The sequence below is a fragment of the Chiloscyllium plagiosum genome, unplaced genomic scaffold (assembly GCF_037043375.1).
Source record: "Chiloscyllium plagiosum isolate Xiang-an unplaced genomic scaffold, Cpla_swu_hap1 HiC_scaffold_9, whole genome shotgun sequence".
NCBI classification, from domain to species: domain Eukaryota; kingdom Metazoa; phylum Chordata; class Chondrichthyes; order Orectolobiformes; family Hemiscylliidae; genus Chiloscyllium; species Chiloscyllium plagiosum.
In genome coordinates, this window is record NW_028270147.1 from 104,786,388 (window position 1) to 104,798,857 (window position 12,470).

Here is a 12,470-nt window from a genome sequence, read left to right on the forward strand (position 1 = left end):
GATTATTGGAGTCACATGTGGACTAAGGAACACAACAATCAGGTCAATGATCTGCTCTGGAATCCACCCTGAGCCCTGGATGACTCTCACTGAGATGACCCAGGGGTTACAGAATATGACAGCAGAAGGTGGAACCAGCTTATCATTGACTGCCCTCCCCAGCCGTGACTCCCAGATTCCCCAGATTTAACATTCTCAATCTGACTCCAGGGACACACGGGACCATTCCATCGCACTTTGAGAGTAAAGAAAACCCAAGTCGAATTTAAGGAATATTTATTTCCCAAAACCTGTGAAATTGTTATTCTGAGTAACAAGATGCTGCTGATCATATTCATCAATGCAGGGTTCCCATTAGCTCTGGCCATTTCCAAAGCACACACGAGACAGAGACTGAATCTTCTTGATCTTTATTCCTTTTTCCAGATTTACATTGACAGAAAAAAGACTCCAATTAACAGCCCAGACAGAGGAAGCTGCTCAAATTCACAGCCACAATGGAGCTTGAGGAAAACACTTGTGGAGATTTTCTCAATAACCTGAGAATCCTGTCCCTTTAAGTAGTGACAGAAGCTTAAATTCGAACTGACGGCTGAGCAGGAAGGAGATCTGGTTTACTGAAGCAGAGATTTCAGAGGTTCACATTGTTTTGTATAGCTGACAGTTTTCAGCATCTTCGAGAGGTTTTACTTGGCATCACAAGTCATCACTGTCCCCATAAAACGCTCCCAGGACAGGGTCAGCACAGGGTTTGATACAGAGTAAAGCTTCCTTTTGATTATCCCAATGACCTGCCTTAATCCTTGAACCTCAGAAATGTCACCGAGCCAATCCCAAGAAGGAAGAGAGTTGAAATTCAGTGCTGACCATGACCTTTGTCCTGCCAGCTCAGCCCTGTTCTATTTAAAGTTGTGTCTCCTCTGTGGACTGTCTTGAACACTCTACACACATTCTGATCTCCTGATGCTCTTGCTGAGGGGAGAGGGGAGGGTCACATGGGTGAGGGCACAGGAGAAGCGAGCGTTGGACTCCCAGTCAGACCCAGAGAGGGTCAGCAGGCTGCTGACACTGTAGGTGCTGTCTGAAGCTCGCAGGTAGTTGCTGGTCTGAACCCCATCCGAAATGACTGCACCGTCCTTCTTCCACTGCACCTCCAGCTCATCGGGATAGAAGTGATTGGCAAGGCACACCAGGGTGGCAGTGCCCTTGGCATTGACCTGCTCCGGGGAGGGGGGCAGCAGGGTCAGCTTGGGCTGAGAGTTTTCACGGCCTGAAAGACAAGACAAACAATTTTAATCCCTGCCATTCAAAGGGATTTCAACTCTAAACATTCACTGGCAAAACAAATCCATTTGAACATTTGTATTCAATACCTAACAAACTCCATAAAAAGACAGGGCCTTTTAAAATTGCTTCTTGGGTAGTGAGTGTCACTGGCAGGGCCAGCATTTATTGTCCATCCCTAATTGCCCCTGAGAGGGTGATGGTGAAAAAGAAGGGGCAGTTTTGGATCATTCTTTAGGGAATGAATGTGGGCAGCTGGAAGGGCTCTCAATGGGGGAGCACTTCTGTGACAGTGATCAGAACTCAGTGAGATTGAGAGGAAGGATGGAAATGGAGAAAAATGGAGCAAGTGTGAAAGTTTTCATTTGGGAACAAAACCATTTTACTAAACTGGGCTGGGATTGGGTAAAAGTGGGCTGAAAGACAAAATGAAAGGGTGTAATTTACCAGGACCTGAGGAAAGCAAAGAGCTGACAGGATGAAATGTGTCCAAATGAAGTCAGGGAAATCCCAGTGATGTTTTATAATCACAGAAAGAACAAGAGAATGAAGGAATGTATGAGGGCCATTCGAGAGCAGGAAGGGAACTTGTGTGCAGTGGTAGGAGATGGAGCAATGGTTCCTCGTGAAAACTTCCGGTCTGTTTTCACAAAAGAGAGGGACATATATAGCAGTAACTGTAGTATAGGAGGAGAACTGTGCACTATTGGAACCGCATCTTTCACATCTGAAAGACTCCCAGTTCATCCAATGAAAAGAAAGATCCATGCTGTCCCAAAGACATTTGCAGACAGTGTGGGACTTGTTTGAAATGTGGTCACTGTTGTAATGTAGGAAATGTGGAAGCCAGATTGTACACAGCAAGATCCCACAAGCAACAATGAACCAAGGAACATTTTTGAGTGATGTTTGTTCAGGAATAAGTATCAGCCTGAATATGATTCAAATAGAAAGTAACTAGAACAGTTGGATGGAAAATGAGGAAATGAAAGTTAAAGGAGAAAGTAGGAATACTGGTTAGTGACGGACTTGATTGTTACCAGAAAATAAAAGGAAAGGGACAGAGTATTGTGAATGTCATATTGTACTGAGGAAACTTAAAAGTGCAGGGAAGAACAATATAGAACAAGCTTAAAGGTTTTGTCTCTTAACACATGAACCATTCGGAATAATGTAGACAAAGTGGTACCACACAAACCAAGGGAAATCAAGTTTGTGAGGAGTTTAAACTAACTAAAGAAGGTGGGAGCTCAGGAGAAGTTATTAAAGTATCCAGACCAAGTAATAGGATCGAGATTATGGAAAGGATCAGGAATCGAAGTTGAGGCACCGTAGGGTGGAATGGTGGATGTGGTTAGCACTGCTGTCTCACAGCTTCGGAGACACAGACTCAATTCCAACTGACTGTCTGTGTGGGATTGACACATTCTCCCCGTGTCTCCTTGGGTTTCCTCCCATTGTCACAAAGATGTGTAGGTTAGGAGGATTATCCTTGGGAATTGTAGGGTGGGTGGGATGCTATTTGGAGGGTCAGTCTGGGCTGAATGGCCTGCTTCCACACTGTAGGGATTCTGTGATTTCTAAAGGAGATAACTATGAGAAGGAGGCAGTCAGTGCATGACTGAGGGTGTTGTACTTTGATGCATCGAGTTTATGAAACAAGGTAAATGAGCCTGTAGTCCAGTGACATGGCTGCAAGGGGATCAGGGCTGGGAACTAAATATCCAGGGATGCACATCCTATTGAAAGGAAATGCGAGGGCATAGAGGGTCAAGTGTGAAGGAGGAACTGAAGGTTAGTCAGGAAATGGTTTTGGGGAGATTGATGGTATCAAAACTTGTAAGTCCCCAGGGGCCAGCAAGTCATCAGAGTATTTAAGAAAGTGGGTGGAGAAATAGTGGACACATTGTTGATCATTTTCTGGCATTCTGTCGACTTTGACAGAGTTCCAATGCACTGGACACTATCCAATGTAACCCCACTTTTTAATAAAAGGAGGGAGAGTGAAAAATGAGGAATTATACATGAGGAAAACACTGGAGTCAGTTATTAAAGATACAATAACCGAGCATTTGGAAAGCAGTGACAGGATTGGTCCAAGTCAGCATGGATTTACTAAAGGGAAATCAGGCCTGACACATCTTCTGGAAGGTTTTGAGGATGTGATCAGTGGAGAATGGACAAGGCTGAATCAGTGGACAACAAAAATTGATGAAAAAGTTCAGAAGGTCTGGCAGCATCTGTGGACAGCAATCGAAGTTAACATTTCAGATTGAGTGACCCTCCCTCAGGACCCAGTGGATGTTGTGTTCTGGACTTTCAAAAGGCTTTTGACAAGATCCCTTACAAGAGATTAGTGAGCAAAATTAAACCTCATGGTATTGGAGGTAATGTATTGACATAGAGAGAGAACTCATTGGCAGATAGAAAGCAGAGAGTTGGAATAAATGGGTCCCTTTCAAAGTGGCAGGCAGTGATGAGTGGGGTACCGCAGGGTTCAGTGCTGGGACCCCAGCTGTTCACAATATACATAAATGATATGGACAAAGGAATTGAATGCAATCCCTCCAAATTTGCAGATGACACTCAGCTGGGTGGCAATGCATGCTGTGAGAAGGATGCTAAGAGGCTGCAGAGTGACTTGGACAGGCTGGCTGAGTGGACAAATACTTGGCAAAAGCAATATAATTTGGGTAAATGTGAGATTATCCACTTTGGTAGTAAAACAGGAAGTCAGATTATTAGTGAATGATGAAAGTTTAGGAAGGTGAGGTGCAATGAGAGTTGGGTGTCATGGTGGAACAGTAACTGAAAGGGGGCATGCAGGTGCAGCAGGCAGTGAGGAAAGCTAATGGCATGCTGGCCTTCACAGTGAGAGGATTTGTGTATTGGAGTCAGGATGTCTTGCAGAATTAAGGCCTCAGCTTGAGTATTGTGTGCAGATTTGGTCTCCTAGTCTGAGGAAGGACATTCTTGCTATTGAGGGAGTCCAGCGAAGGTTCTCCAGACTGATTCCCGGGAGGGCAGGACTGACATATGAGGAAAGACTGGATCAACTGGGCTTGTACTCACTGGGATTTAGAAGAATGAGAGGAATCTCACAGAAACATATAAAATCCTGATGGGATTTGACAGGCTTGATGCTGGAAGAATGTTCTTTATATTAGGAAAATCCAAAACTTGGGGTCACAGTCAAAGATTAAGGGTTAAGTTATTCCGATGTTGTGAACCTGTGGAATCAAGGGATATGGGGATGGAGTGGGAATGGGATAATGGATCGCGTAAACAGCAATGATCATATTGAACGGTGGTGCAGACTCAAAGGGCTGAGTGGCCGATTCCTGCAGCCATTTTCTATGTTTCTATGTTTCTAATGATGGGTAGAGGTGTGAGGGTGGTGGGGGTGTGTATGGGAGGAGCAGGTTTACCCTGTCAGGAAGAACTGAAATTACATCGACAGCAAGAGGAAATATGGAGTTGGAAAGCATAGAATCTGTGTGAGTCAACTTAAGGACCCACAAAATAGCAAAGGGCTTGATGGGAATTATGTACAAGTCTCCTCTCAGTAGTCGGGATGTGGGGCAGAAAATAAATCAGGAGATAGAAAACGCATTAAGAAAGGGATTATTACAATAATCATGGGGACTGCAATATGCAGGTGGACTGGAAAATTCAGGTTGGGAATGGATCTCAAGGAAAGGAATTTATGGAATGTCTGCGAGATACTTTTTTTGGAAAAGCTTGTGATCGAGCCACTGGGAAACAGGTAATTCTGGATTCAGTGATGTGTAATGAGGCAGCCTTGATTGGGGAGCTGAAGGTGAGTGAACCCTGAGGAGGCAGTGACCATAATGTGATACAATTCACCCTGCAGTTCGAGAGGGAGAAGCTGGGAATTATATGCAATAATATCAATGAGCAAGTTAGACAAAGGAGAGCCAATGGACATGATCTATTTGGGTTTCCAGAAGGCCTTTGACAAGTTGCCACACAGGAGGCTGCTAAATAACATAAGAGGCCATGGGGTTTGGGGCCCAGTACTGACAAGGATAGAGAGTGAAAATAAATGGGTCTTTTGCAGGATGGCAGCTGGTGCCTCATGCAGTTCAGCAGGGGGCAGTGTTGGGACCTCAGCTATTCATGTAACAATTACTTATATATTAACGATCTGGGAAAAGGGACTGAGGGCATTGTTCCTAAATTTGCAGATGACACAAAGATGAGGGGAGGGACAGGCAGAGTTGAGGAAGCAGGGAGGCTGCAGAAGGACTGGAAAGGCTCAGAAAATGGGCAAAGAAGTGACAGATGGAATACAAAGTTGGAAAGTATGAGGTTATGCCCTTGGGTTGGAAGAGTAGAGACTCAAACTGTTTTCTAAATGGGGAAATTTGGAATTCTGAAACATAAAGGGACTTAGGAGTCCTCTTTCAGATTTCACTTAAGGTTAATATGTAGGTTCAGTTGGCAATTAGGAAGACAAATGCAATGTTAGCATTCATTTCAACTGAGTTAGAATACAAGAGCAGGTGTGTACTGCTGAGGCTGTATGAGACTCTGGCCAGACTGCATTTGGATTATTGTGAACAGTTTTGGGACCTGTATCTAAGGAGGGATGTGCTTGTATTGGGGGAGATCCAGAGGAGGTTTATGAGAATGACCCTGGGGGTGACAGCCTGGTCTGTTGAGGAGAGATTGAAGACTCTGAATGTGTATTTGATAGAGTTCTTAAGGACATGCAGAGATCACATTGAAACTTCCAGAATACTGAGAGGCCTGGTTGAGTGGGCAGGGATGAGATGTTTCCACCAGTAAGAGAAACATGGACCAGAGGGCACAGCCACAGAATTTAGGGATAATCCATTAGGACTGAGATGCGGAGGAATTTCTTCTGCCAGAGGGTGGTTAATCTGTGGAACTCATACTGTGGAGGTGAAGGCATTGAGTGTGTTTCGGACGGACATTGATAGGTTCCTGATTGGGAAGGCGATCAAACATAATGGGAAGAAGGCAGGAGAATGGTCGTGAGAAACACATCTGCCATGACCAAACGGCACAGCAGACATGATGGGGCGAATGGCCTAATTCTGCTCTGTTATCATATTGTCTTTTGAACAGACTCTGCAAAACCCTGGAACACTGAAAGGCCTGGATTTGAGCCCAGCTGGAGCTGTTTGTCATCAGAACGTTATCAAGGGATAACCAGGGAGTGGTAAGAGTGTGTACCCTGTTCCATGTGGGAACTTCAGAATGCTTCCCATCTCCTGGAATACCATGAGTTCAGAAAATGTGGTCAGTGACAGCAGTTAGAGCTCTGGGTTTCAGAGCTTGACCAGCAGCAGGTGTCAGTGTGGAGCGTCCGTGAGGCTGAGAGCTCCGTGGAGAGCACGTTTCTAGATGTGGTCACTCCCCTACTCTGCTGGGGGAGCAGCAGACAGTCCAAAAAGACCAGGCAGCTCGTACAGGAATCCCCTGAGTGCATCCCACTCTCCAATCAGGATTCAGTTTGGAATCCTGATGAGAATGATGGTTCATCTGGGGAGTGTAGCCAGAGCCAAGTCCATGGCACCACGGGGACTCAGCTGTACAGGGAGGGCACAAGGAAGACTGGAAGAGCGATAGTGAGAGGAGATTCGAGAGTGAGGGCAATCGATAGGTGTTTCTGCAGCTGCAGATGGGATTCCAGGATGGTATGGTGTCTCCCACCCTGAGGGGAGAGGGGGAACAGGCAGCAGTTGAGGTCCCAGTGATAGAGGGAGAAAAGGGATGTGGTCCTGCAGTCAGAATTTAGGGAGCTCTGGAGGCAATTAGCAACAAAATTGTGAATCTCTGGACGACTCCCAGTGACCAACGCAAGTGAGGATAGGAACAGAAGGATAAGGCAGGGTGTATGAGGCTGGAAAGGTGGTCCAGGAGGGAGCGTTTGAGATTCTTGGGACATTGGGAATGACTTTGTGGGAGATGTGACCTCTATAGACCAGATGGGTTGCTCCTGAACAGAGCAGGAACTGAGCTCCTTATAGGGTGATTTGCTGGTGCTGTTGGAGAGGGTTTAAATGAACATGGAAGGGGGGGGGCTGTGGGAACCAGGAGGAAATATCAGGGAGGAACACCAAGGAAAACAGAATCATGGACGAGATAGATACTCTTAAGTAAGGAATAGTAACTTTCTTGGCCGGGTCACAGCCAGGGAGAGAGTAATAATTTCTAAATCCAACTGACTGTGTGCATGTATGGGCCTGCGTGGAGTATGGGGAGTAAGATTAGGGAGTTACAGACGCATATTACCAAGTGGAAATCTGGTGTTGTTGCTCTTACATATGAGGCTCAAATGAGGACAGGACTGGGTGTTAAATATTCCTGGATACAAGGTGTTCACTAAAGGTAGGAAAAGGGGAGGAAGATGGGAGGTGTGGGATTGGTTAAGATCGGTGCAGAGCTGGAGAAAGAGGATGTCCCAGAGGGGTCAAGGGCAGAATAGATTTGGTTTGAGATAAGGAACAAAAAAGGTGCAATCAGGTTGTTCAGTGCAGTCTGTCGGTCACCAACTAGAGGGAAGGATGTAGAGGAACAAATCTGCAAGAAATTCACAGCACACATTTGGGCAACTTTAATTATCAGAATATAGAATGAAATTGGAGCAGTGTGAAGGGCAGAGAGGGGCCAGAGTTGTGAGAGTGTGCTCGGGTGAATTTTCTCCAGCCGTGTGTTCCCATTCCAATCAGAAAGGAAGCTCTGCCAGACCTGGATCTTGGGAATGAGGAGGCCCATGTAGATCAAGTGTCAGTGGGAGGACATTTAGGGAATTGTATTACAAGGTTTAGGGAGACAGTGGAAAAGGACAAAGAACAATCTAGAGTAAAGTCATGACCATGGATCATATCCTATGGATCACCTCCAAATGTCTCACTCTTAGAATTTTCATATTTTATTTTAAAACAAAATATGAATGAGTTACCAATCTAATATTTTGCCGCAGTATTTATGGTTGAGAAGGACATCGAAGTGAAGGAAATTTGGGAAATAAATGTTGATGTCTTAAGAAGAGTCCATATTACAGGAGAAGAGGTGCAGTAATCTGTACTTTAAACTCATAAAGGTAGATAAATCCCCAGGAGCTGATCAGCTCCATCCCAGTACTTTGTGGGAAGCTTGGGAAGAGACTTTGACACCCCTTGGTGAGATGTTTGTATCATCAACAGCCACAGGTGATGTGCTGGAAGACTGGAGCATGGCTAATTTTGTGCTGATATTTCGGAAGGTCTGCAAGGAATACCCTGGGAATTATAGACCGGTGAGTCTGATAGTGGTAAGTTGTTGGAGGGGATTTTGACAGAAAGGATCTAAATGCATTTGGAAAGACAAGGATTGATTAAGAATAATCCACAAAGCTTTGTCAGTGGGAAAACATGTCTCACAAATTTGATTGAGTTTTTTGAAGACATGACCAAGAAGATAGCTGAGGGCAGAGGTAGACATTGTCTACATGGACTTTAGCAAGACCTTTGACAAGGTGCTGCATGGTCAATTGATTAGTAAGTTAGATCAAGTTGGATCCAGGGAAGCTAACTGATACAAAGTTGGCTTAATGGTTGGAGACAGAGAGTGGTGGTAGATAATGGTTTTCAGACTGGAAGCCTGTGACCAGCGGTGTGGCAAAAGGATTGGTTCTGGGTTCATCATTGTTCATCATTTATAGAAACAAATTGAATGAGAATATAGGGGCATGGTTTGTGAGTTTGCAGATGACACTAACATTGGTAGTTTCATGGACAGTGAAGAAGGCTATTTGAGAGTACATTTACATTACACATTGAGATAATAGCGAGGTGTTGCATTTTGGTACAAAAACCAGGCCAGGGCTAACACAGTTAATTATGGGGCCATGGGGAGTGTTGTCAAACAGGGAGACCAAGGGGTGGAGGCACATAGAGGATTGAAACTGGTGTCACATGTCGACAGGGTGGTGAAGAAAGCATTTGGTACAATTGCTTCTATCGGTCAGAGCATTACGTGTGGGAGTTGTTACGATTCTCCAAGGTATTGATCAGGCCCATTCCCAGTCACCCTGCTATTGGAAGGATGTCATTAAATTGGAAAGGGAGTAAAAAGGATGACAAGGATGTCACCGAGACTGGAGGGTTTGAGTTATAAGGAGAGGCTGGTTAGGCCTGGGCTATTTCCCTTGGAAGGTCAGAGACTGCTGGGTGACATTTTGAGGTTAATAAAATCATAATGGGCATAGATAAGATGACTAGCTCAGGTTTATTCCCCAGAGTAAGGGTCCAAAACTAAACAGCAGAGGTTTAAAGCAAGAGGGGAAAGATTCAAAAGGGACCTGAGGTGCATCTCGTTCACATAGAGGGTGGTGCGTGTATTGAATGAGCTGCCAGAGGAAGTCGTAGAGGTGAGTATGATAACAACATTTAAAAGGCATTTGAACAGGTACATGGACAGGAACGGTGTGGGGGAAATTAGCGAAATGCAAGCAAATGGGACTACGGGAATAGATAAGGGGAATAATTCATGAAGGATGTGAATATTTTGGAGATGGGGTAAAAAAATTCCCATAGAAGGTTCAGGGATGAGGAATGTCAGTTATGAACAAACTTTGGAGAAGTTTGGACTGTCTTCCTTGGAGAAGTGAAGGCTGAGAGGAAATTTTTTTGAGGAATTCAAAATCAGGAGGTGTCTGGCCAGAGGAAATAGGGAAAAAATGTTCCCACTCATGAAAGTATTGAGAAGGAGAGGGCACAGTTTTAAAGTAATTAGTGAGAGAATCAAAAGTGAGATGAGGAAAAACATTCTCAGCCAGCGAGTGGTTAAGGTGTGGACTGCACTGTCTGAGAGTGTGGTGGAGGCAGCTTCAATTGAAACATTCTGAAGGGAATGAGACTGTTATTTGAAAAGGAACAATGTGCAGGGTGACAGGGAGAAGGCAGGAGAATGACACTCAGTGAATTACTCATTCGGAGAGCTGGTCCAGACAGGATGGGCGGAACGGCTTCCGTGTGCACTGTAAAAATTCTGTGATTGTGTGATTGAGCAGAGTTAAAGCTGGGGGAGGTGGGAGCTCGGTGTCTCACTGTGCTGCTGCTGCTGAGGTCAGTGAGATCAGAGACTGGGACAGGGAGCCAGAGCTCACATCAAACTCTGCCCGTGTCCGACACACTGAGACTGGCAGGAGGCGACTCACTGATTTCACTCCATGCTGCAGGAATGGGACCGCAGGCTGCAAATGGACAGAGCTCCTCCACACGGTGAGTAAAACTAATTGACTTATATCTTGCTGCTTAAAGGGATAATGGAACTAAAGAAATACAGCTGGACACCCTGTTAGACACAGTGCTCCTTAATCAACTATTTCATTCACTGCAGCTTCTCAGTAATACCTTCAACAATTCAGCATTTGTGTTTTAGAAAGTGTGTTTCAGTATTGACAGGGTTAATAACGGAGGATTGAGGTTTACTTACTCAGTCGGAGCTTGGTTCCTTTCCCGAACGTAAGGGGTAGCTGTTATACTGCTGACAGTAATAGTCAGCGACATCCTCATTCTGAACGTTGTTGATTGTCAGGGTGAAACTGGTCCCTGAGCCCTTGCCGGTGAATCGATCGGAGACTCCTGTGAATCGATTTGTTGCACTGTAGATCAGGAGAGAGGGTTTCTGACCTTCTCGCTGCTGGTACCAAGCAAGGTAGCTGCTCATGCTTTGACTGGCCGTACAGGTGATGGTTGCAGTGTGGCCCAGTCCCACTGACAGCACCGGGGGAGACTGAGTCATGGTGATGTCCCCACTGATACCTGAGGGATCAGAGAGAAACACAGTGAAGTCAGAACTGTCACAGAAAGAGCCTGTCAAATGAGAGATTGTTGGAGACACTGAGCTTTCCTCTGGTTTCAGCTTTTTTCCTTCAATCACAAGTCAGTGGAATTGGAGTGAAATGGAGAGCAGCTAAAGATTCAAGGTGGAAGAAGAGAGATTTGTACCTGCGACACAGAATGCCAGGGGCCAGATCAGCTGGATGTGTGAAATCATGGTGTGTGCTCCTGTCCCTGTGCCTGGTTCCTGATAAACTCTCCCTTCACTGAGCTCTGCTTTATAAAGCTGCAGCCTGTGAGAGTCTGACTGGGTGTTCCTCAGTATGTAAATGGCATCGGGCAGAGAGAGCCACGTCAGCTCCTCACACTTCCTCTTCTCTCTCTCTCTCTTTTTCACTGTCTCAGAGAGTCATTGATGTGAACAGCACTGAATGAGACCATTTGGCCCATTGTATCTGTGCTGTTAAACAGCGACCTGATGACACTAATCCCATCCTCCAGCTCTTGGCCCATTACCCTGGAGGTTACAGCAACACAAGGGGATATCTAAACACTGCTCCAATGTCATGAGAGTTTGTGACTCATCCAGCCTTTCAGGCAGTGAGTTCCAGACTCTCACCACCCTCTGGGTGAAAACATTTCTCCTCAATTCCCCTCTCACTCTCCAACTTGACTGGGCCTGGACTCACTTGAGTTCAGAAGGATGAGAGGGGATCTGATTGAAACATATAAAATTCTAACAGGGCTGGGCAGGGAGGAGGTTTCCCCTGGTTGGCGAGTCTGGAACCAGGGGACCCAGTCTCAGGAGGATACAGGACAGACCATTTAGGACTGAGATGAGGAAACATTTCTTCACTCAGAGGGTGGTCAACCTGTAGAATTCTCTACCACTGAATATATTCAAGAAAAAGAGAGAGATAATTGTTTTGCATTTTAACAGCATGAAGGGAATGGGGAGAAAGCAGGAGTATAGCTTTGAGAGAGAGGGTCAGCCATGATCATACTGAATGACAGAGCAGGCTCAAAGGGCGAAATGGCCTGCTCCAGCTCCGAGTTTCTGTGTGTCCATGTCTGTGTTGCCTTCAATCTCGGTCCCTGGTGACTGAGTCCTTTACTCATGTAAAAAGTGCCTTCCTACCCACACTCTCACTGCCCCAAATAATCCTCTATAAGGTCCCCTCTCAGCCTTCACTGCTCCAAGGAAAACAACCCCAACCTTTCTAATCTTATCTCAAAGCTCACATTCAAGCAGCATTCTGGGAAATCTCCCCGTACCCTCTCAAGTACAATCACATCCTTCCCAGAATGTGGTGACCAGGACCTGTCCTCTTCTCTCTCTCTCTCTCTCTCTATCTCCCTTTCTGACTC

The 12,470-nt window shown here is 45.5% G+C and overlaps 1 gene segment (V, D, J or C); it reads right to left on the reverse strand.

Moving 5' to 3' along the window:
• Positions 1-265: 265 nt before the first annotated feature.
• Positions 266-11,331, reverse strand: LOC148149222 (Ig kappa chain V region Mem5-like). The segment is given in 3 exon segments: positions 266-1,270; positions 10,756-11,084; positions 11,271-11,331. Coding segments are annotated over 3 exon segments (707 nt in total).
• Positions 11,332-12,470: the final 1,139 nt, after the last annotated feature.